This window comes from Alternaria incomplexa (genome assembly GCF_024043165.1).
Source record: "Alternaria incomplexa strain BMP 0042 chromosome Unknown scaffold_14, whole genome shotgun sequence".
Taxonomy (NCBI): Eukaryota; Fungi; Ascomycota; class Dothideomycetes; order Pleosporales; family Pleosporaceae; genus Alternaria; species Alternaria incomplexa.
The window spans coordinates 372,376-397,257 of NW_026249863.1; the positions used below are offsets into that span (position 1 = coordinate 372,376).

At 52.9% G+C, this 24,882-nt stretch overlaps 7 protein-coding genes across 7 annotated transcripts; 5 read left to right on the top strand and 2 right to left on the bottom strand.

The window, feature by feature from the left end:
- Positions 1-26: 26 nt before the first annotated feature.
- Positions 27-1,829, top strand: J4E90_008847 (uncharacterized protein; the record flags this gene model as incomplete). Its single annotated transcript, XM_051438369.1, has 1 exon — positions 27-1,829. The coding sequence occupies one exon, from the start codon at positions 27-29 to the stop codon at positions 1,827-1,829; it is 1,803 nt and encodes a 600-aa protein (XP_051287679.1).
- Positions 1,830-2,178: 349 nt separating this feature from the next.
- Positions 2,179-4,068, bottom strand: J4E90_008848 (uncharacterized protein; the record flags this gene model as incomplete). Its single annotated transcript, XM_051438370.1, has 1 exon — positions 2,179-4,068. The coding sequence occupies one exon, from the start codon at positions 4,066-4,068 to the stop codon at positions 2,179-2,181; it is 1,890 nt and encodes a 629-aa protein (XP_051287680.1).
- A 1,213-nt stretch (positions 4,069-5,281) lies between these two features.
- J4E90_008849 (uncharacterized protein) lies at positions 5,282-8,777 on the top strand (the record flags this gene model as incomplete). Its single annotated transcript, XM_051438371.1, has 12 exons — positions 5,282-5,594; positions 5,640-6,004; positions 6,057-6,568; positions 6,618-6,858; positions 6,907-7,124; positions 7,174-7,546; positions 7,601-7,744; positions 7,799-7,835; positions 7,889-8,071; positions 8,121-8,244; positions 8,298-8,404; positions 8,455-8,777. The coding sequence occupies 12 exons, from the start codon at positions 5,282-5,284 to the stop codon at positions 8,775-8,777; spliced, it is 2,940 nt and encodes a 979-aa protein (XP_051287681.1).
- Positions 8,778-14,070: 5,293 nt separating this feature from the next.
- Positions 14,071-16,902, top strand: J4E90_008850 (uncharacterized protein; the record flags this gene model as incomplete). Its single annotated transcript, XM_051438372.1, has 2 exons — positions 14,071-14,326; positions 14,375-16,902. 2 exons carry the CDS (start codon positions 14,071-14,073, stop codon positions 16,900-16,902), a joined length of 2,784 nt encoding a protein of 927 aa, XP_051287682.1.
- Positions 16,903-17,928: 1,026 nt separating this feature from the next.
- On the bottom strand, positions 17,929-19,295 carry J4E90_008851 (uncharacterized protein; the record flags this gene model as incomplete). The annotated part of the gene is made up of 2 exons (XM_051438373.1): positions 17,929-18,704; positions 18,755-19,295. The coding sequence occupies 2 exons, from the start codon at positions 19,293-19,295 to the stop codon at positions 17,929-17,931; spliced, it is 1,317 nt and encodes a 438-aa protein (XP_051287683.1).
- A 2,376-nt stretch (positions 19,296-21,671) lies between these two features.
- J4E90_008852 (uncharacterized protein) lies at positions 21,672-23,340 on the top strand (the record flags this gene model as incomplete). The annotated part of the gene is made up of 4 exons (XM_051438374.1): positions 21,672-21,890; positions 21,941-22,191; positions 22,239-22,669; positions 22,724-23,340. The coding sequence occupies 4 exons, from the start codon at positions 21,672-21,674 to the stop codon at positions 23,338-23,340; spliced, it is 1,518 nt and encodes a 505-aa protein (XP_051287684.1).
- Positions 23,341-23,791: 451 nt separating this feature from the next.
- Positions 23,792-24,574, top strand: J4E90_008853 (uncharacterized protein; the record flags this gene model as incomplete). The annotated part of the gene is made up of 1 exon (XM_051438375.1): positions 23,792-24,574. The coding sequence occupies one exon, from the start codon at positions 23,792-23,794 to the stop codon at positions 24,572-24,574; it is 783 nt and encodes a 260-aa protein (XP_051287685.1).
- Between the last annotated feature and the right edge of the window lie 308 nt (positions 24,575-24,882).

Here is a 24,882-nt window from a genome sequence, read left to right on the forward strand (position 1 = left end):
GGGGAGAAAGGACCATTCTAGAAGTCATGGCGTCATACTTCGATCTCCAGCCGCAGAAGGCGCCGCCAGCTACGAATATAGATCAGATGCCTCAAGACCAGCGCAAGCAACTCGGTCGCATGAACAGTTTGATGTCCCCAGCAGTCACACAAATACTGGAAGGTTTAGGCGACGACGAATCGGACAGTGATAGCAGCGAAGAAAAAGACCCATCCGAAGAAGAAGATCAACGTGCCGCTCAACAACACACTAAGCCAGCACTCGACCCTCAGAAATTGCGCCAAGACAAGCAAAAGCACGTTGCTGCCCAGGCGCCTCGCCCTTCATCTTTATCACCAAGCAGGAGTTCCCTGAAGACGACCAGCAAAAGCTCTGACCATTCTAAGCCGTCTTCGGCGCGTGGCAGCGGAGATAAGTCCGCAAAGTCCAGACAAAAGCAGCCGCACATGGCGCGATTCCATTCCTTGCGCAGCATGATTTTTCAACAGAGGATTCAAGACCAGATGAAGACTGCCGCGCAAGAAGATTGCCAAAAGGAGCAAAATGCGGCAGACAAATGGCGGTCTCAACACGCCGAACGCCAGATGCATCATCCGGGAACACCTGAGCAGGATGCATCAGGAAAAGGTGGAATTGGAAGTAGGATCCGGATGACAGTAAGACGGATGACGACCAAGGAAGCAGGGAATATGGAGAAGATCAGGGAGGATGGTGCGCCAGTCGAATTCAATGATCGCGCATCCACAGCTTCTTCCGACAACGAGAAGGACCAACGAGAAGCATCCACGGCTCGCTATGAAAGTGACAACGAGAGTATCGATCATTCCGATGTGGACGAATTGGTACGATGGGTTAGCCGACGAGATCCCCCTAGCGACGGTGAACGACGGAAGGGCGGCGACGTAGTGGAAGCGAAAGAAGACAGTGGTCATGAGAGCCTGGGGCCGTCAGATGTCGAAGATCTTGTTCGTTTTGCTAGCAGAAAATCTGACGCCAAAGAGACCGCCGTATTCAACGACGCACATTCAGGATACAGCGACGCATCGACTGAATCCGATAGCGAAATCCGAGAAGTTTCCTCAGACGAAGAAGAAGACGCAGACGATCTCGTACGCTGGATATCGCATCGCGACGGACCCAAAGCAGGCCCCGTACGCCGCAACCTCCAACGACCCGAACTGGATTCCGACGTAGGCGAGCACTACGACTCCGACGTGCCCGAACTAGGCCGCTGGTTCAAGCGCCACGACGGCACGAGCGGAGAATCTGCGGCGTCCACTCCAGTCAAAGAAACCTTTGACGAAATCGACGACGAAGAGGAACAGCGAGGCCGCCCCCGAAGCCGCGAGTCCATCGAGCCCATCAAAGAGAAACGCCACATCACCGACGACGACGTCGACGAGCTCGTCCGCTGGGTCAGCAGAAAAGACTCCAAACAACAAGACTCCCCCGGACCCGTTTCTGAAAACCCAATCGACCGTCTGAAGCGCGAAGAGGAAGAGAAACAAGCGCAAATCGGCATGAGTGTCGACGACGGCAGTCTCTCACACGCCGATCTGCAAGAAGTCGTAGAGCACGCAAGGAAAACGAGCGCTGATATGGTCAGCCCGCCGCCTGCATCGCCGTTTGCGGTCGAGACGGGCGACTTGAGGGTGCTGAGGGATGAGAAGACCAAGGCGACGCCTCTGGAGCACGATTCGCAGCGTGATTTAGATGGGAAGAGGGAGAATCTTGATGAGAAGAAACAGGAGCTGGGTATGAGTCTTGATGATGAGAGTTTGAGTCATAACGACGTGGCGGAGTTGATTGAGCATGTTAGGAAGATCTAAGAGAGTGTGTTCATGGGCTGCAATCAGCGCGAAGGGATCTAGGAACCAGTGTTTATGTTACGAAGGATGCGCGGAAGAGCGGAAGCTACGGATGTCGATGTGGGTGTGTGGGTCAATCGCGAGATCTGGGAAGATCTATTTCTGTTAGTCTGGGGTTTAGCACGTCGTTTTATACCAATTGAGGATTCCATTTCAACCAAATCCCATACATGAAACCAATGTTGAACGTGCAAAGAATGTGGTATTCATACAACATCAAACGAAAAAAAAAAAAAAATCTATATCGCAAATGCAACTCCAAACCCCTTCAAATGCAAGACAGCCACATCTCATCCTCAACCCCAATCGCTCAATCCAACTTCAGCGCCTCCACACCCTCAAACTGCAACCTCCTAAACATGCCCCTGATAACCCCACACTTCCTCTCCCTCTCATCATCCCTGCCCCTCATCTCCGTGCGCATCTTGCCATACATATTCTGGCCATCCCCCCTCTGCCCGCCCTCCTTAATATTCGTAAAGAACATGCGCCTACCCGTACTATCCAACGGCTCCCACTTAGCAATCTTGACATTCTCCCTAGGAATAACATCGTGTTCGCGGTTCGGATCAAGAAACTTGACGAAACTAATAAAGTAATCCGAAATCTCGTTTTGGCGGCGCACCATGACTTGGCCAACGGTGCCAGCGTGCTTGGTACCGTAGCCGTTCTCTATATCGGGCCCCCACATTACGTCCCATTGGTATTGGTAGGTAGGAACGGAGGGCGGGTTGTGAAGGGACATGGCGTTGGAGGCGAGGTAGGTAGGGCAGATGTAGCGGATGTCGCCTTGGGCTTTTGCGACGGCGTCCCACCAAGCGCCGCTGTCGGGCCAGTGGCGGTCGTTGGGGTAGGTTGATACGAGGGTGGAGAGGTCTTCGTCGGTGAGAAGCGGGTAGTGGTCTTTGAGGTAGGATTTGAATTCGCCTTCGTTGTCGGTTGTCTTCTTGACTTGGTCGGAGCCTTCGTTCGAGGTGAAGCCGATGATGGTGGGGACCTTGGCGTAGCGGTCCGCCATTATGGCTGCTGGGGCGGGTGCCGTGAACATGCCGCCGGCGGGCTCGGTGGTTGGCGCCCACATCCAGCGTGGGGGTGTGTCGCGGCCGGGGAAGTTCATGGGGTAGTTCTCGTAGTAGAGATCGCCTGTTGCTGCGTTGCGCACGCATGCGATGTCTGTGCAGTTCAGTCCGTCTGCGACCTCATTGTAGAACTTCTCGGCTTGGTCGGGGGTGAAGAATGTTGGGCTCGCGGGAGACTGGGCGATGGCGCCGTGGAAGAGCTGCTTGCGACCTACGCTCGGGACAGGGTGGTAGTTGTCGCCTTCGTTGGCCGTCAGTTGCAGCATTACGGACGCGCCGCCAGCGCTCGTGCCCATGATGACGACGTGGTCGGGGTTGCCTCCGAAGTACCTGATATACTTCTGGACCCATTCCAGCGCCGCTCTCTGGTCGCGCAGCGCGTTGTTGTAATCGCCGTCCTTTGCAATCTCCTTTCCAGAGAGGAAACCGTAGATGCCGTTGCGGTAGTACATGGTGACTACAACGATGCCCTTGTCGAGTTTGCCGTCCACGCCCTTTTCGCGTCGCGCCTTCTCTACCATCTCGCCTCCATTGCTGCGTCCTGGGAGATGGAAGCCACCACCGGGGATGTTGACCAAAACTGGTAGGTCGTCGCCTGCCTCAGCGTCAATCGGCGTGAAGACGTTCAAGCTCAGACAATCCTCAGTGGAACGAGTCTTGATACCCAGCACGTCCGGCCCTGAGATATCTTCCCTGTTTCGCTGGGTTGGATCAATCTTCTGGATTCTTGGGCACATGCCCAATGATCCATCCCACACCAAAGGCTTCTCGCCCCGACCAACGCCATATGTCCTGTTCACCGGTTGTGGTCCGCGAAACCTGTTCTGGCCTCCTGCATCTGCGGCATATGGTATGTTCCAGTAGAACCTAACCTTGTCCGAGACGTTTGGCTTGATGGCTAGGTAGTCCAGCTCGACGATGTAGGGGTCTTCGGTGTTCTTGAGCGGCGCGGAGAAGGTGGACGTCGGTTTCGAGCTGAGAGGTGGTAGCCATTCCGAGCTGGGACGTAGGTCGGGTGAGTAGAGGAAGGCGAATGTGAAGGCGAGGACTACGGCAGCCGTGAGAGCGAGTATAACGCGCCGGTCGAAGATAAGGCTCGAATTGAGCGGGCGGATTGCCATGGTGGGCATGTATTGAAGGTTGTAAAAGAATGTAAAGTCGCGTGCGAAGCGCTGAAAGATTAATGCAATGCCGTCGGAGTATGCATCTGCGTCTCGTACATGAAACTCAGGCAAGGAAAGACTGGTCACGGAGACAAAGAAAGTGTCCTTCGGCGCTGTCGCAAGCCTTCCAAGCATCCATGGCTGCGAGTTTCCCTGTCTAGCCCGACGGGAGGACCGAAGAGGCTAAGGGGGCGGCAATCGGCACCATCCGCTTGGCGCTGACGCGTATCGCATTTCGTGGGAATGCCATGGCGACGCATCGCCATACAACCACGGTCGCGCAAAAAGCTGGAGAGGGTGGGAGGAAGCTTGGGAGAGCTACACGGCTGAGGTGTGAGGTTTAAGTTTTCGACAGGGTCCAGAGCGCCTTCCCTCGGCTGGGGCGTATAGAGGTCAGCAACTAGCGTGCGATGCACCTGGCTCCAGTAGGACGCCTGCACCACGTCTCCTACGAGCCACATCTCCAGCCACTTCCAATTGATTGAGCGCACGACTTCAAGCTCGACCAGATATCTTTTCGATCGAGCATCGCACTCATCGGGGTCGCATTCCTGGATCTACACGAGATGCTGGTACCAGGCCTACCTGGTGTACCCGTGGTGACGGCGAGTACTCCGGATTCTTCAGTCACCATGACGGCCCATAGAGACAAGTAAAGGCAAACCTCCAGGGATGCCATGGCTTCACAGCATAGAAAGTGGCCAGCCAGCTATAGTACCACCGCGATTTCGTCCATCAAGGCGGCAGCGCCGAACCTCTGCACGCGTGCTGTGTAGCAAGACGTTCCCTTGAAGCTATGATCTGGTATCATCTGTTGGAGTTGGCACGCCTTGAGCATACCATCCATGATGACTTTGGGTTCGGAGGAGCTTATTGCGCTCTTCCCGTCTCGCAGACGAGGTCACTACGGATCGCTAGCATGGTATGTGTGCTCGAGATATTGCGTATTGACAGTCTCTCACCTTTACCTTGTTGTGTACAAAAGGGACTCAACTTTTAGCTTGCAGTCCCACCTTCAGTTGCGCTTGACCGCTGATACATAAGCCTTTCTTTTGACACTTTTGTTCCTCATCCTCCTCACTTCTTCCCCCATCTACCTTCGAGCTGTCTCGTCACTCAAACCTGCAGTCGTGAACGTGGAACCTGCCGGCACGGGTGCGCTACTTCCCAAATGGATATCGACGACACCAAGACCCCTACGCCTGATGGCACAGAGCCACCTCTGTTCGAGCCTGAGGTACCAACAGAGCTCTTGATACCAGATGTACCCGCTCTGGCAACGACCGACGCTACGGAGATAATCGATCTATCATCGCTGACCAACGAATCTACTGGAGAAGAACAACATGCTTCACCGTACATCCAGAAGTTGAAGGTTCTTGAGGTCGATGCCAAACAAGAGATATCCAGCTGGGATCCCAAATACCTAAGTCAAGATCCGGATGTCACTACGGCTGCAGCTGTAGCGGGGACCAAGCGAAAAGGTATGTGTACAACGGGGCTTTGCGTCAATGAACTAACTTTGCCAGCTGCTGAAATGGAAGATGAACCAGACAGTGATCTCGATGACGACGATTCCGACGATGGCGACGATCGAGTACCGGCTTATGACCCAGATCAACAAACCCGACCCAAATTGCCGCTCTACCATCCAGGCTTCAAGCTTACAGAGTCTACTGCTAAAAACATACTATCGACTATCAACCAGTATATCACCAAGGCAATGAACAATGGATATGATGATGCAGAAGCGAAGCACCTGCGCAAGCAGATCTTGCGAAACAACAAGATTCCGTATCAGGAAGTAGTCCGAATATCTGTTGCTGGAGACACTGGAGCAGGCAAATCGGCTTTGCTGAACGCTCTATTGGGCGTGGTCAATCTCAACGTCGAGGTAAGTTCGTCTACAAGAATGTGAGTTTTATAATGCTAACCTGTTCTGGTAGAGTGACGGAGGAAGCGCTTGCACGTGTGTCATTACAGAATTCCAGCAAGCACCTCCGAGCCAGACCAAGGCATACGCTGCTGAGGTCGAGTTCTATGATGTCACCATCTGCATAAAGATGGTCACCGACCTTTTCACGCAGTGGTACAACGTGAAGCAAAAGCAACGACAAGATGCAGATGACCTGGACGACAAAGACCTGGATCAGATCAAGACAGCACGCGAATGCCTTCAACTTCTCTTCGCAGATCGCCTAGAGTATGGAACTATCGAGAAGTTCCTATCGACGGCCACATCAGCCAAGGACCAGAAAGTCATTAAGCAGCTGACTACTTGGACAACGAAGATGCACCAAGATTTCGTCAAACCAGGTCAAACGTCAATTCACTTCGAATCTAGTACCCCGGAAAATCTCATTGAGATGTATCAACCGTTCACCAAGGAAGTTACAAACGCAAGCTTCCAAGGGAAGCCGTTGACCTGCTCGCCTTGGCCTTTTGTCAGAATCAACCGGTAAGAGATGACATACTGCGTTCCAAATTATATAACTGACGTACTATAGGGTCTTTTCGAAGTCACCGGTCCTTCAACAGAACGTTATCATTTCCGATGTTCCCGGAAGCTCTGATTCCAACTACTTCCGTAGAGACACTGCAGACCGCTATCTACAGAGCTGCCAAATGACCATAGTTGTCGCAAAGATCGATCGCATCACGAACGACCTCTCCTTCCGCCAGAAGTACGTCGATGCCTTTCGACGAAGGCGAAGTGGTAGTGTTATCCTCGTCGGCACGAAGTCTGATGTAAGGCACTTGCAACCCAGTATCAGGATATGTACTAACAATTGCTAGATCCTGAATACCGAGATCAACTCTACGCTGAAAATGGACGTCACCGCTGAAGACCAACTAGCTGCCATCGCCAACAAAGTTACCGAGATCGAGAAAGACATCCAAAACATTGATAACACTATTCGTCACAACATGATCGACCGTAACACCACGGCAAACAAGCCGTTGAAGAAACGCAAGAAGAAGCTCATCTCGCGCAAGAACGACCTAGGAAAACAGTAGGTTGTGTCCAATACGTAACACGACCAAGAAGACTAATTTTTGCAGAAAAAAAGACATCCTCATCGTGGAGCGCAACAAGGAAGTGACAGTAGCTATGAGCGAAAACTATCGCGAGGACACCGGCGACGATGCTATCGCGGCCATCTACTGTGTTTCGAACCTCATGTACATGCGTCATCTCCGCGGGTACGACAAGACGGACCCGTTGTCTGTTCCGACCATGACGCTCGATCAAACACAGATCCCAGCTCTCTGCTCTCACGTCTATACTCTGTCTTCCCGCGGAAGGACTTCAGACCTGGATCATTTCGTCAGGGTTACTGTGCCTACGCTGTTGAACATCGTGCAGATGTCAGTTAGCACAACCACGTTGGCAAGGGTGAACCATCTTACTGGAATCATACAACTAGCCCGGAAGGTACGTGAATCATTCACTGGTTCTTCGGGGATGAGAGACAACTAACGGCAACAGAACATCGACGCAAGCATCAAACGACTAGCTCTCAAATTTCACAACACAGACATTAAGCTACTCCACGATCAGCTAGCTGATCCTGCTTTGCAAACGAGATTTGACAAGGAGGCATTGAAGAAGCTCGTCGAGTGGGAGGATATGGTAAGCTGCGCCTGTGCTACACCCATGTCCGTCTTTCTGCTAACACTTTGTTAGAATGCTGCCAGTCATAGGGCTGCATGTCGAAAGAAAGGTAAGCTGCCCTACCTCACATCAAGTAGCATATAAGGTACTGATTCACGGCAGGTATCTACGTGCAAAAGAAGAAATGCGTTGCGATGGACTGGAATGAGGACTTCATGTGGCCTGTCCGACCATATATCGACGTTGCATTCCGAGCTATCATCGATGAGTCATGCGAGCTGTTCAAAGCCGAGGCAACCCAAGACATCAAAGAGATTATAACTGCTCTGGACACCAAATTGAAGAGTAAGCTCCCTGCTCTACATCACTCAGCCTCGACTAATTACCTGGGTAGACGATCCGAAGGCTTTAGCCTGTGACGCATACGGTGCTTGCTTCAAAGAGAACGTCAGCCTTTTCTTTGAGCAAATCGATCGGCATGTATCGGCGGCGGCAAAGATTCTCAAAAACGGGATAATGTAAGTGTTTTTCTGCTGAGGAATGAGATGCATGGTCGCTAATCTACCTGCAGCAAAGTACACCTCCGCGCCATCAAACTTCGCAGTGAAGTCGATTACTTTCCACGGGCAATGTCGAACGTATATACTGTAGCCACCGCCAAGCAGGCTGCGGGTAAAGGTATGTCCACCCTGATACACGCGCGCTCATCGACTAACTCCACAATTCAGGCAAGACCATGAAATTGGCCCGCCATCAGTACCTCCGAGAAGCCATTCCCGGTCCTATGGGTCCCTTTGCTCAGATCGCCAGCTACTCAAAGGCCGATGCCGAGAAAGCCATTAAGCGTGCCAGTGACGAGCTTCAAAAGAACTTGAACGAGATGCTGCAAAACGTTCAGACGGATTTCGAGCGTATGAAGAACCGGAAGGACAACGATACAGAGCAGGGCAAGGCGTTCCGCAAGCAGCTCCACGAGCTGGTCGAAGAGGCGCGGAGGATTCTGAACGGGGTTACCCAGGAGAGTCTCGACCTGTGCAAGCAGTACAAGTGAGTCGGAGAGGGCAGTCTGCTATGGCGGAGGAGGTCGGACTGGCTTTGCGCTACCTGGACTGCATGGAGAAATGCGGAAGGGAAATGGGAAGGGATGATACTCATACTGAGGCTGCCGGGCGGCGCCTTTGCATGCCTTGAGGCCTCGGTGGCGTTGATGGCTGCATATTCCATCTGCAGAAAAGCAGTACTTCGTGTCGGCAAAATCGCGACATAGCTTCTGCGGACTGCTTGGTACGAACAGGTCTTCTAGTCTATGCTATCATTACTTCCACACATATGCACAATTTCTTTAGTGGAAGAGTCGCATGACTGTGAGCATTCAGCGTTGCTGTAATCACCCGGCGTCTGATTCTTTAGAATTCCGATGGAAGCTTCCAGCTCATTCTGTGCTATGGTAGTTGGGGGCTGCAACAGATCGGGTTGTGCATGTGGAGGACCTTGCACTAGTCAGAATCAAGTTAGAGCTGGCCTTGACCGGTTACAAGACTCCGCTACATCAGCCACATCCTGCACAAGACAGGCATATACGACATTCCGGCCACCAATCAGTGTTGAATGACGTCCGCGGGGTTCTGCATTCAGCTTGGCTCGCGCAACATCTCAGCTTCCATATCTTGCGCGCGCTGCCACCTTTCCTCTCTTTGCTCTTCTCCAATCTATACTCCCTTCACATCTATTACCTTCTATCCAACAAGGCGGCTTTGCCGCTACGACCGTACCTCAGCCGGCACCTGTGCCTCTACACGGTTGCCGGAATTCTCAACGACGCCTGAATTGGTGTCCATCAGCCGACCGAGTGCGGCGGAACTGCGTAAAGACCGACTGGTGCGCTGTATATGCGATAACGGTTCGCCTTCTACCAATCAATAACTGCAGATTGCGGGGAACGGCCTAGACAGAGGCCGTCCACGCCATCAATTACTACTACTAGTGAGTAGATGATTGGTTTTGTCAACTCATATAGCAAGACTGATCGCACCTAGTGATCATTGCATAGAACAATTCGGTCAATGTTCCACCACTTTGGAGGACAAAACCGGACAGGTCGCTAGGCAAAATGTATACGACCATTGCATTTTGCCTAGCGACCTGTCCGGTTTTCCCCTCCAAAATGGTGGTTCGCTCCAAGAGGCATATACGAGACAACTTCATTCTAATGACCTGATAAATGGAATCGCCTCATCTCCAGGCTGTCAGACGGCTGACCAACGCTACAACGGGTGTTTACACGTGGACTTGCCATGGAAGTCGAACCGCACGATCGAAGATACCCGATGCGCTGAAGGGGCTGCTGTTGAGCAGTGCCCCAATACCCCGGACCCAGAAGATCTGTCTGGGTTCGACACAAATGCCCTGTTTGGGAATATGAACGTGTTGTTTGACACAGCACTTTCGGGGTATCACAGCGTCGATGAGTGCTTCGATTATGGTTTGTCAACTATGTCGAACTCCGTCTCCCCATGTTCCTTTGCGCCAACTATCAGACACACCGCCGATGAGGCCTCGGCTTACAATTCCCAATCTTCATTCTGCTCTAATTACGCAATCTCCGATGTACAATCTCCGCTTCTATTCCACAGCATCGATGCTTTCCACGCGACCGACAAGGCTATTGTTTACCCGCAGTCCACACCAAGCGAAACATCATTTGCATCAAAAGTAAGGTCGTCTAGACGATCTTCAAGCTCGCAAAGTACCGAGGACACCTTGGAAGACATACCAGTCGGCAAGATGCGAATTGACAAACAACCCACGTTTCGCCGTAGGCACGTCCAGCCCTCAAAGAGCTTCAAGTGCGCAACATGTGCGAAAGTCTTTAAGCACGAAAAGGACTTGGTGCGCCACGAGGCTCGCTCTTGCGGAGGCCAAGATCGTCAAAACAAACCATTCTTATGTACATGCGACCTGCGCTACAAACGGAAAGACGATCTTCAGCGACACATCAAGAAACTTAACTCCCACGAGAACAGTGACCGTCATAAGATCAAAGACCAAGCATCCACATCATCACCTCTCTAAAGCAGCAATGAAGACCAAGAGTTGAAGTGTTTTCACCTATCAGAAGACGGTCGCATTGCAGAGCGCACCGTACCATTCAGAATATCTCGGCCCCTTGGACACATACGACCATGTCAGCATGATCATGAGATCAAAATCCTCTACTGAGTAGAGGTACGCGAACATACCCACTACGCCACCCATCTTCGTAAGGACCCGTCGACGTTTGCTTGCCATACAAACGCGAATGGCATCAGACTAGCATCACACAAATACCGTACTCTGACTCGCGATCTGTGCGATGGTGTTGATGGGAGAGGGCAGTGCACATACTGCCTTCCAGCCTGACGAAGATGGTAAAGTGAAGTTGCTGGTGTAAGAGTATGGGCGCGTCTTCACACATTTTCCTTTGTTTTATCCTTTTCGCTGCCTAGCCTTGTCCGCAGCAGCGAATAAGTCGCAGAAGGTAGTACTATCTTCTCCTTGTTACGCCCACAATACACTGCAATAGTGTAGACGTGACAAGGACAAGGTTGTTTTACCTACTCCGACTTCTCCGCTGCTGCGGACAAGGCTAATACTTTAGTAAGGAGATGAGAACCATTGATGGAGGAAGTGGCGACATTTTCATGCTTTCCTGCGTTGGTATCCCTCGCGAAGACTGCCTGGGAACGTGGGCAAATGCACCGTCTTGCTTTTGGCTATATATATATATATATATCAATGGTCATCTACTCACCGAGTGTCACGTCTAATGGACGTGTATCCAGGCTATTGTGATGCCAGTAACTGTCTTAACCAACAAATGCGCAGTGCTAACTTCTCAACTCTCGTGCTTGCAATACCACATAAAGCTACATCTTCCTTTCACTTTTACTAATAACCAAAGCAGACATCCCACAAGACTACGAAAGTGGCCTATACGCGATTGTGCGGACTTACTTCTAGTCCGATGCCCATCAAGCTAAGCAGGCTACCTTGCTAAGCCATCAGTACAGCCTTGGGATACATGTACAACAATCAGATTTGCGACGTCCAATAGCAAGCCTGCTTTTCAGCCTCTTTGATCATCTCTGTATGCAGGCATATCGGCTAAGCGATATTACGGTTGCGGCCTCCAATAGGAACTCTATCGTTGAAGGCGTTTCGACAATAACCAAATGCCTTCTGAAACATCACGTAGCGGCCGCCAATGGTAAGGGCAATACAGTACGTATCGATAGACTTGCGCGGAAGTGTCGTGATCTACTGTAGCGGCCACCAATCCACGGAGAATGTACAAGAGGTACCTGAATCTAGCCCGGTTCTATGCTCGTATAGTACGGAAACTACACATGGCATCCGGCTCTGCTTCCTCTGCGCCCTGCGATAGTGACCAACTTTTCCTAGCTGGGGCCGGTGTCCTCTTGCGGCCTCGAATCAACAGCACAGATGCCTCGAAAATGCGGCCGCATCTCACATCCAACGATACTTGGTACCAAATGAATTTAAGGAACGAGATTGCTCGCATCGTAAGACCATCAAACCGCAAGCAAGCCCAATAAGCAACCGCCTCACGACCAGTGATGACCAGCCGAAGTTCGACCGTGAGTTGAGCCTTGTGTTTCATACTCCGCGCCAAGTCTAATGTTTCTCAGAAACCCACCTACTCTTCTAATAGTACTATTGCAACCTTCGGGTACGACAAGTCTTCTCGTAGTCTTGTATCTTGGAAGACCAAAACGGAAACGATGGCGGCGCCTGAGACAACATCGACAGATGGGGAGCAGCCCGTGCGTCCGTTCGCACCAGTTCATCCATGACTCGGCGGCTAACAAAGTTCATGTGTCTAGGGAGACGGAGGTCAACGCCCCAAACTTACAGACCAAACTCTGAATTCTATAGCGGACGACAGCGCGCGCGAAGATGGTGACATGCCGCTCGGCCGATGGATAGGTGAAACGGGAAAAGAGGAGCCTTGGAATGTTTATAGTCGAGTGAGTAACGCCTAGGGTATGCACTGCGGAAGCGCATGATTGTCGGAGGGTATAATCGGCTTTAGGTTCGTTCGTGCCGCAGAAGCAACCCTGTAGCTCCAAGCTTTCACTAGTTCCTCCTCTTTGCTTTATTCCCGTGAAGGTTGGCTTCCGTGATTGTGAATGTTAGTGAGATGCCAACAGAACCACTGGAAGAGGCCCCCAGCGATCGAGCTGGTGGTGATTGTATCGGGAAGAAACCGGGTAGGTCGGGAAGGTTGACAACTCAGTCACAAGGGCATCGTGATGCCTAGCGGCGCTGCTGCAAGCCCTGTGGAAGCGGTGTGGGCCATGGAAGGAAGAGCAACAAGGAAGAAAGAAAGATGACAGCCACACCCGCGCTCAAGGATGGAAGAGTAAGATGCCGTTACTTGACTTTGAGTCCAGGTGACGGCAATCCACAGCGCGCTAAAAGGCTTAGCGCGGAAGAGGCGCCCCCGCAGTCCACGCGAGCCTCGCAACTGATCTGATCAAGACTCCCGACGTCACGAAGACACCTCAGATGTTTGAGTAGCGGGCCTCGCGACACTTTCTCCATGAGCAAATTCCTTGCGTCCTTCCTGTTGTTGACCGCGATGGTGTCTTGGCCGTCACGGGGGCATCCTCCTAGCCAGGCCGCCCGCAAATATGACGATCGCACTCGGGGTCCGCAGGCACACCTGGGCAGCGCGCATCCATTGGCAGGCATGCGTGCACCGAGCGGAAAGTGTGGCGATGCACTCCAGGAAGAGTATTCGCCCAACTGAGCACTACCCCGGACCCTCCCTTGGTGGTGGCCGGACTTCCGGTCCTGGCCACGATTTGACGATCCGTCATTTCCTAGCGAGATACTAGCATCCAAACAAACAACATGCTTTTTTGTATCGTGTACGCGCCCATGTACAACCTTCGGCGGAAAGCTCTGGTTTGTTGCAGTATAAATGGGTCAATCCTGCAGGTACCTGGCCCAGACCGGTTTGCTGCATGACAACTGTTATTCCCCACATTCACTTCAGCGGAGGGAATAATACTACCGTTCATCGCGTCATTGTGCTTTAGCAATGAATACCCTCCCCAGGTAGACATCAGGTGGCCCAACGCAGGCCGGAAGGAGCATTTTGTGGGTCAAGCGGTGACTGTGGTCTCAGAATTACCCTTGGCTACCGATATCGTGAATGCTGGCACGGCCCCTACACGCAGGTCTTCCCCACGTATATATTCTTGGGCAAACGGACCTTACTCTTCCTCTTTCTTTCCCGAACGCTTCTCCACCCTCGGGTAATATTGATAAACATCGTTATGATCAATATTATTCTGCTCGGGCTTGCCGCCTGTTCGAGCCTCACGTACGCGGCTCCTGTATCGCCAGACCCTGCCGATGTCGCGAGTTTTCTCACTCGCCGCGCCGCAGTTGATGCTTGCCCCGGCTATACCGCCTCAAACGTAGTCGAGAACGGGGACACTTTGACTGCCGACCTTACCCTTTCTGGAGATGCGTGCAACGCATACAGCGATGACATCAAGGACTTGAAGTTGCTAGTTGAATACCAAACTAGTAAGTATCAACATCTCTACTTTGGACACGCTTACTAACATCAAATAGACGAGCGTCTACATGTCAAGATCTACGATGCCGCTGAGCAAGTCTACCAGGTATCTGAAGAGGTGTTCCCACGCCCCAAACACGAGAGGCCCGGCAGTGCAAACCTGGCGCTTAAATTTGGTCTTAAGGAAAGTCCATTCTCTTTCGATGTGACGCGCAGGGACAACGGCGAGGTTTTGTTTGACATTGGCACTGTGCCACTGGTTTTCGAGAAGCAATATGTCCGCCTTCGCACTAAGCTGCCCGATAACCCTAACCTCTACGGTCTCGGTGAGCACAGCGACGCGTTCCGCTTCAATGCGGAGAACTACGAGCGTGTCTTGCTGAACGCGGAGTCTCCCCAGATTCCCAGGAATGCCAACCTGTACGGAACCCACCCTGTCTACTTCGACCACCGTGGCGACAAGGGCACCCATGGCGTCTTCATGCTCAACTCCAGCCCAATGCAAGTCGAAATGAAGAAGGCCGATGACGGCCAATACCTCGAGTACAACACCATCGGTGGTGTCATCGATTTGTACTTCATGGCCGGCAGCAAGCCCGCCGAGGTTTCCAAGCAGTATGCCGACATAGCTGGCTACTCCGCCATGTACCCATACTGGACCTTTGGATTCCACCAATGCAAGTACGGCTACTGGGACGTCAACATGGTCGCTGAAGTCGTGGGCAACTACTCGACCGCTGGAATTCCCCTCGAAGTCATGTGGACTGATATTGACTACATGTATCTTCGCGAGGACTTCACGGTTGACCCCGAGCGCTTCCCCCTCTCCAAGATGCGTGAGCTTGTGCAAACACTCCACTCGCGCGATCAGCGATACATTCTGATTCTCGACCCGGGTGTTCACGCTGTCGGCGGTCAGTACCTCAGCTACAAGAAGGGTCACGACATGGACGTCTTCTTGAAGGCCGCCGATGGCTCCGACATGCTCGGAATTCAGTGGCCCGGTGAAGTCGCATGGCCTGACTGGTTCCACCCCAACACGGAGAAGTGGTGGACTGAGGAAATGAACATTCAGTTCAACCCCGAGTCAGGTATCGATATCGATGGTATCTGGGTTGACATGAACGAGGCCTCCAACTTCTGTCACGATGTCACAACCTGCAACCCTCGCCAGCAAACCATCGACGACAACATTCCTCCTCACCCTGCCAATGCGCCACGACCCAACACCGGCCGCCCGATTCCTGGCTTCCCAGAATCCTTCCAGCCGGGTTACAGCAACAAGGCCCGTGATGTAGAGCCCATTTCTGCACCACGCCCAGATTCTGTTGAAGCTCGCGGTTTCCAGTCTCTGCCTGCTCGCCAGACCTACGATAGCCCGAGTGGTATGAAGGGTTTCCCCGACCGCGAATGGTTCAAGCCCGCGTATCAGATCAACAGCCATCTAGGTGATATTTCGCGCCAAACCATCCCCATGAACACAACCAACTATGACGGAAGCTGGCAGTACGACACCCACAACCTCTACGGCAACATGATGGCATCCACGACCCGCGAATCCATGCTAGCCCGCCGTCCCGCCCTCCGTCCCTTCGTACTCACCCGCTCCACCTTCGCGGGCACCGGCCGCAAGGTAGCCCACTGGTTCGGCGACAACTTCTCCGCCTGGGACGACTACCGCATCTCGATCCGCCAAATGCTGTCCTTCGTGTCCATGCACCAAATGCCCATGGTCGGCTCCGACGTCTGCGGCTTCAACGGCAACGCAGACCAATACATGTGCGCCCGCTGGGCCACGCTCGGCGCCTTCCAGCCCTTCTACCGCAACCACGCGGAAATCAGCGCCATCCACCAAGAATTCTACCTGTGGGACGTTGTCGCTGACGCCGCGAAGCGTGCCATTGACACGCGTTACAAGCTGCTCGATTACATCTACACGGGTCTGTACTACCAAACCAAAGAAGGAACACCCATGATCAACCCCCTCTTCTTCCTCTACCCCGAAGACGCGAATACCTTTGGCATCGACCTGCAATGGTTCTACGGCGACGCCCTGCTCATCTCACCCGTTGTAACAGACTACTCCGACACGGTCACTTTCTACCTACCCCAAGACACGTTCTACGACTACTGGACGTACGCCAAGGTCGAAGGCGAGGGCAAGAACGTCACGCGTAGTGGTCTGGGCTACAGTGACATCCCCGTGCACATCCGCGGCGGCTCCATCGTGCCCCAGCGTGTCAACAGCGCGAATACCACAAAGGCGCTGCGCAAAGAAGACTTTTTGATCATCGTCGCGCCGGATGCGGATGGCAAGGCGACGGGACGGCTGTACCTTGACGATGGCGAGAGTCTGGATCAGCCTGCTATGAGCGAAATCTCCTTTTCGTACGACGGCGCCAAGTTCAGCGCTACGGGCTCTTTTGCCTATGCTGGCGCGAATGAGGAGAGCGTTACGGTTGCCAAGGTTGTTGTGCTGGGCCAGGGTAAGGCTGGTGCGACTGGTAACTTTGATAGCGAGAAGGGCGCTGTTACGGTTGATGGGCCGTGGAAGATGGATGGCGAGTTTGGGTTTGAGTTGTAGAGACTGAGACGACTTTGAGTGCACGTGTTGTTTGATCTTTGACATTTAGGTTTCATTTACGGCTTTATCTATACAGAGGAGGTGGCATCTTGTTGTTTAGTTGGATATAGTGTTGGATTGGATCTTCATTGCAAGCGGTTTGCATGTAGACATGGCGTTCATGGGTGTTTGATTGGATATGTGTATGGGATTGTGTCCAGGGAACGGATTCTGAGATACCATGGGAAGGCTCTTGGAGGGCGACTCTCTATTCTTTATTTTCTTATCAATATATTGGTCCTTGTACTATTGCAATATGCTTTCTAAAGCTTCCAGCATGACTGCCGTGTCATGAAATCCTCATACCGTCCAATTTCCGACATCACAGCACGTATTCTGAATTCATCGGCTTGCAACACCAACTCGACACATGATGTTGATCATCGTACGTTGCCGTATCGATGGATCATCTCATTGTATGCAGAATACGTGCTGTGATGTCGGGAATTGGACGGTATGAGGGCTTGATAACACGGCGCAACACTACAGCATGAGAAGTACAAAGGTACAGACCAAAATTGGTACGTACCACGCACCCACCAAGCCCGAACGCAACCGCACCGATGTCGTGCAAATTAAGTATGGTCACAGCTCGAGGTAAGACGGGGCGGGTGCGGGTGCGAGATCATTCGTGCGGGGTAGTGGAGTGTTGACTCTCGTGTGACTGAGACACCGGTCTTGGCCTGGCAGGTCACGCTGCCATCGCCCGGGGTTGTCTCACCGACCTTTCAACCACGAGCTCTTGTAGCGCACACCGACCATGTCGACCAAAGCTTCGGTGTGAATGTTACCTAAGATGTGCCGACCCATTGAGAGGGAAGCACTCCCGCATTCATGACGTTGGTGTTGTGCAAGCTATCGGTGCGTTGTCGCATAGACTTGTCCTTCTGATCGTGAATGTGTCGGTCGATTGTTGTGGCCGAACTGATGCCGCGATGGCAACTTGCGCGATAGGCGTAGTCGTAAAACGCATCGTCGGCGGTTTCCTCACTCTCCTCCTATCGTCGTTGCCTCAAGCTCGTCTCGAACGCTGTTCAGGCTGACATCTTGAACCTCGTAGCCGACTTCGATCTTGTTCTTTGGGCGTGCTTTGTTCAGACCTTCAAGCAACACGCATGCCTTGCAGACTTCCTGGCTCGAGAGGTATCCACACTTCTTGCACTGGCCCATGACCTGCCTGCTCGCCTTCTTGGGTGTGAAGCCCTTCTTGACCTTCTTTCCGTTCGCTAGTGGTACCGCGTCGTTGTTGTGCTGCCCACTGCCATTGACACTCTTCGTGGTGATCTCGGTCTCGAGGTTGCCGTCGACGGCTGCTTCGTTCTGCCTGAGTTGGGCCTCGACGCTAGCCATCTCGCCACCTGTGCTGCGCCCTTGGGCACTTCCGCATCCGCCTTCCTCCTCTTCAGCCACAGGTACGTTGCTCGCGCAAGCACCTCCGCAACCTTCATCGCTGCCCGGCACTAGCTTTGCCATATCCTCGCCGCTCCTGACCACATCGAGGATGGCGCTGGGTCGCACTCTCTCGAGGTTCTTGATCAGAGCACGTGCACTGCCGCGGAAGGCTTCAGGCGAGTATATGCATTCTGTGCTGAAGTAGTCGAGACTCTTGTGGTGGGCGTAAAGGACGATCTCCTTCTCGTATGCGTACTTTAGAGGCTTGCTACGCTTGATATTGGTATTCGAAGCTGGGTCCGACGACGCGGAGGGCGTAGATGTGATGATGGAAGTGGTCCGCGACAGACGAGGCAGGTCACCTCGGAGCACTATCTCAATCAGTGTTCTGTATATTTGGGACGTTGAAGGCAGTACTTACAGTTCATTAGAACCGTCTCGGCGACGTCGTCCGCATTGTGTCCCGTCACTACATGCTTGACTCCAAGCCTCGACGCCCCACGATCAAGCGCTTGCCGCCTGAAAACGCCACAGTACGTGCAGTTTCCCTTCTTGCCCACCTGCTCTACCACTTGATCCATTGTCCATCCGTACAGTTCTGCATATCCCAGGATGGTCAAGTCCATGCTGTACTGCTCCGCGTTCCTCTTCACCGTCTCCAGACTGTCATCTCGGTAGCCCTTGATCCCCTCGTCGATTGACAGGAGTACGAGATCAAGGCCATAGTCGTAGCGCTCATTGAGTGTCTTGAGAACAGAAGCGAGGACGGTGCTGTCCTTACCACCCGATGCGCCAATGGCAACCTTCTCGCCGCGTTGGAAGAGGGAATTTGTGGTGATGGTGTGGTGAATTTCCGTTTCAAAGACTGAGATGAAGCACGTCTTGCATAGCTTGGAGTGATCTTTAGGGCGCAGTATGAGTGCCCGATTCACTTTGCACAGTGCGCAGGGCGAGGGCGGCATATTCGGGCGTGATGTCTGGGCGTGGTGTGCGTAAGCCCAAGAGTGACGCGAATGCATGGCGGGGAGAAAATCCCATAGCGCGAGTCAGTCCCCACTTGCGCGGGGCGAGGCTGCCGTCATGCGACATGCGAAACACGAAACGCCGACGCCTCTCCTCTTCTGCACTCGTGCCCAATTTCCTCCTCGTCGACACTTCCTCAACGAAACACCACGCTATGCCCGGGGTCACTAATCACCTTTGCTTCACTCACAGACACGCTTCTCTGCCAATGTCTTAGCAAGCGTGCTCATTGACGACGTTTAGCAAATTCAATGTATCGGTATGAAGTGACTACTCAATGGCTGACCAGACGCCATAACGTATAACCCTCAGACGCACCGGATCTTCCCTTTCCGTTATTCCCGCGCTGCAGAATCATAGACTGGGACCGCAAGGCCCCCTGAGCGGGGAGGCTGCAGGCGCGGATATTGCCGTGCTACCACATGGCGATCGTGACTATGTACACGAGAGGCGAGCAGCTACCTCATAGCAATACAACGGGATCAAACATCTCCGCAGCTGAAGGACCTACCCGCATGCAGACTCTCAGCGATGAACTCCGTCGAGGATACGAGCGGGACCTACGCTCAAAAACCTGCACACTTCGTTAGTGAACCAAAGAGTCTGGACCACTTGGCGTCCTTCGAGGCTCGCAACCGACGTACCGCTCCTTCCCTCTCTTGCCTACCAACCGCCTGGGGTCATGTGAGCGGATGCCTGAAATCTCTGAAGCCTGTCCGCTGCTGAACAGCCATGATTCTTGTCGCCTCACTCAAAGTGCCTTGTTACGAGGCTGGATAGCCTGGACTCGCGGAACGGCGCTTCTCAACCCTATCGTGCCGATCTACGTTCAACAGCTCGGCTCGACATAACTACTCACACGTGCTCAAGTGCCGTCTTGCATAGTGACAGGACGTCGTTCGATTACGTGCTTAAGGAATCGCTCGCTGTCCCTAACGATCATCTAGGTTGGTTGTGGCATTTAGCTAATCGCTTTATCAACTCGACTATTGAATCATTGGCATCCGCGCCCCATTCTCCATAGGCTGGCTCTATCATTATATCGGATTGCTTAAGATCGTCAGGAACTACAGCAGACACGCTGCGCGACAGCGGCATTGGTGTGATTCAGCGCTTGGACCAAGTGACAGGAGCCCTCCCGTGAAATCCATCGTGGCCGGACACCCGCGCACCCGGATAGAGGACGCCAGCCAGGGAGAGCCAGCTGCCAGGAGGCGAGTCATACTGATGACGAGTGTAACTAGCTATTCGGCATAGGTCGTCCAGAAACGTCGGCGTTCTGGCTCGGTTAGAGGTCGGCGAACTCATGTTCCTGAGATCGACGCGACCGCGCGGAATGGCAACCAGAGCGAGAACAGAATCCGCAGCTTTGATGTGGCTGTGTTACCCTTTCTCCGCGCGACAATTATGTATGCAGGGTGTCAATCTCTCCGAAAAGTCGGCATCTGAGCAGAAAAACAAAACATCAGGCACACTAACCAGGTGTTTCACGCCCAACCGTACGAAAGCAAGGACGCATCATCTGGAAGGGATGTGATCCTGGGGTATTGGGCGATTAAATGACGATCCACGGAATTCTCCAGGATGCCCAGTTGACAGATCGTAGACTAGCCTAATGAGCATAGAGCGAAGCCGTATCCGACGCTGGCTTGCGATCCGGTGGAAGCTAGCGGCACATCGTTTGCTGACAGGTGCACACTGACAACTTTATCGACATCGCGCACCCTGGCACATCTCCCGCGTCCAAGATGAATCTTCGGGAGAGAATGTCGATCTTCGCACCCTGCACCATGCCGCGAACCCTCTTGCCTGTCGTCTCGCCGATTCTTTCATTAACTTCCAACGCCTGAGGCGGTCTGTATAAGGTTGGAGGCGTCTGCCAACTTCACGATACCAGTGTCGTCGAACGAGCTTCAGTACTCATCACGCTCTTTGAACATTCCCCTACTGACACCATGGTGAACCCACTCCTTGTCCTCGACGGCGTCGGCTGGACGTACATTACCATCTTCATTGTTTGGAATCTCTCACTGTTGTCTGGTTTCGCTTTCCTATGGACTCATCGCCAACACCCATCGCTACGCATGCGAAGGCTGCCGCTTTTGTTCGCTGGTGTTTCTGTCCTGCACATCTATGGTGCCCTCTGCACGCTATGTACGTACGCCCACACCTACTACATCCAAGTTTGCTTTTGCATTACATGGATCCGCCAACACCGAGCATATGCTGACTTGATACCTCTAGCCTACCCGTTCGGCGCTGTCTTTCCCTGCACGGTTGAGTTCTGGGCGATGTCGATTCTTGTGCCACTAGGAATGGCCTTGTTCCATGCCTCGAACAGTCAGTTCTTGCATCTTGCCGCTCGCCAGAAGCACTTTGCTCGGATGAGCTCATTGAAGGACCACGAGCCCATCGATGAGAAAAAGGCTCAAGAGGTCGTCAACAGCCGCTGGAAGAGGATCATGAATGGAATGGAGCGCGCCGACAACATCGAGCGAACATTGATCTTCATCGGCATCGGCATGGCTGTTCAGGTGAGCAAACTCTACAGCTACTACTTAACATAAGCTAAACCACTGCATAGATGGCCCTCACTCTCTTTGTTTACTTCGCATCCCGAAAGTTCCACAGTGGCTTTGGTATCATCGACTACACCGTTGTCGGCACCGGTATGGAAGTGCGCATGAAGTGCAGCAAGGGCTGGGAATGGTGGCTATCGATCGTGTGGCAGCTGTTCTGGTCCTGGGTATACGCGCCTTGGATTCTCTTCAAGTCTCGCGGCATCCGCGATGTGCACGGTTGGCGTCTGCAGACCATGATCTGCTGTGTTGCTGGGTATATACTAAGAATTGCTTGTTCGCGTTCTTCACTGACTCCCGCAGGCTTCCCGCATCTCCGCTCTGGCTCATCGGTCTCTACACTCCCGCATTTGCTCCCATGAACGCCGTCTTCCCCCCACCAGTGTGGTTCTCAGTCTGCTTCTGCATCATGGAGATCACCAGCATCGGCTTCCCTATCCTCGACGTACTCAAAGGCAACAAACTGCGCCAAGAGACTCTCGACGCAATCGCGAACTGGGAAGCTCGCCAGAAATCGGCAGGCTTGGACGCAGCCTCCATCGACGTCAAGAGCACCAGTGAATACTCTAACACGACCACACTCAAGTCTGGCGGGGAGGTCAGCATCGGCAACCAGTCTTTCCAGTCATTCGACTCGCAAAAGTCCGACATCCTGACCATGACTGCCCTGGAGAACGCACTCAGGACCAACGCCATGCCACTGCTCCAGTTTGCTGCTTTGAAGGATTTCTCTGGTAAGTCTTTCACACCCAACTACTGCAAGAACGTATACTGACTACATCCAACAGGCGAAAACGTCAGCTTCCTAACCCACGTCGCAGACTGGCGCCTCTACTGGTTCTCCCCCAAGGCATCCATCGCCGAACACCGCCGCAGGCAGTTCCTCGCTGCCACGCGTATCTACGCTCACTTCATCTCCCTCGAGTTTTCCGAATTTCCTATCAACATTTCATCCAAAGAGATGAAGCTCCTCCACATGGTCTTTGAGAGGACCGCCAACCTCCTATTCGGCCGCCGCCGCAACTCCGAGTCGTCTTCCGTCAGCGACGCCACACCTTTCGACAACGTCATGCCCGATGACGCCTCCGATCTACCCATCAACGTCTCCGCCAAAAGCAACCACCTATCTCCCAACGCCATTAGCCTCGACAAGCTCGGACGCGCAAACCTTAGAGCCGTGTCTCGCATGGGCGAGCTGTACGACGACGAGTCTGTTGCCGATGTTGAGGTGCCGGATGCGTTCAATGAGCTCGTGTTTGATGCTGCCGAGAAGGAGATCAAGTACCTTGTTCTCACCAACACTTGGCCAAAGTTTGTCAATGTTTCGCGTGCGAATAGTCAGTTGACTAGGGATGCGGATGAGGAGAAGGGTAATGCTTGGATGCGCAGGTTTCTTTGCGCATAATGCTTGCGTGAAGAGGTGGGATGGCGATACTTAATAACGTAATTTGATACCCCAGTTGCTAGACATGGCACCAATAAAAAACTCAATCTATAACATCATGCCAACATTCACATTGTGTCGTTCTTCGCCTGTTGTACAGAAGACGCCATGGCCTGCTCAGGTACCTCCGTCGCAACTGCCGAGCCCCGAGCCCCGATCCACATCTTCACCATGACGTATACGTTCTAGAATTCTCGCATACCACGCAGCAGCATCCGTCGCGTTTAAACTCCGATACCACCGAGATCCTGCTGTGATGGGGCTAACAGTAGTTATCGAGCCAGGGTAGAGATTGGCTGGTGGCGGCGTTGATGATGTTTCCATGAACACTACAGCTTCGCTATAAAGACGCCTCTTCCCGGTCGATTTCCATACCTACCTATCAACGAAACATTCATATCAAAACCACATCATGTCTCTCAAATACAACAAAGTCCTCGTCCTAGGCGCCACATCCGGCATTGGGTGGGCGCTCGCCGAGAAGATCGTTCAAGACGGCAAACACGCCATCATCGTCGGCCGACGACAAGAAAAGCTCGACGAGTTCCAAAAGAAGCACGGCAGCGACAAAGTCTCGACATACGCATTCGACATCACCAAGCTAGACGAAATCCCCAAGTTCGTCAAAGATGTAACAACCGCACACCCAGACCTGGACTCCATCTTCCTCAACTCCGGCATCCAGCGCGGTTTCGACTTCTCCAAGCCCGAGACCGTGGATTTGGATCTGCTAGAAATGGAGTTTAGGACGAATTACCTGAGCTACATGCACCTCACCACAGCATTCATCCCCTTCCTGCAGAAGCAAGAAAAAGACACTAGCCTCATCTACACAACCTCCGGCCTCGCCCTCATGCCCCTGCCCCGCTGTCCAAACTACTGCGCTTCCAAAGCCGCACTGCACCACATGATCCTCGTCCTGCGCCATCAATTGGGCAACGGACCGGGCAACATCAAGGTGATTGAGATCTTCCCGCCTGCGGTACAAACGGAGTTGCATGATGAGAAGCACCAGCCTGATATCAAGGATGGAGGCAATATTGGTATGCCGTTGAAGGAGTTTACCGAGGAAGCGTGGAAGGGGTTGGTGGAGGGGAAGGAACAGATTCCTGTGGGGTTTGTGGGGAAGGCATTTGATGCGTTTGAGAATAAGAGGCAGGAGATGTATAGGCAGATTTTCTTGTCGGAGAAGTAGATGTTGCGGATCTAAGGGCTGGTATGTGTTTGAGGAAGCATGGATGGACGGATGGATGGCAGAGTGGGGCCTGTTGGTACCTAGAAATTCAAGCCACATTTGGACCCTGATGTATAGGCGCAAGGAGATGTGTCGTTGAGAAAACCATCGTTTGCTATGAGCAAGTGATTGCAAAAGAAACAATGCCATCAGATGCGTTCCTAGTAAGATCAATGGCTGTTTCATTCAATAAATAAAGTCGGGGCAGTTGCGCAGCCAACACGCGCACAGCCCCAATGCGGCGCAGACGTTCCGAGTGGTGTGGGTGC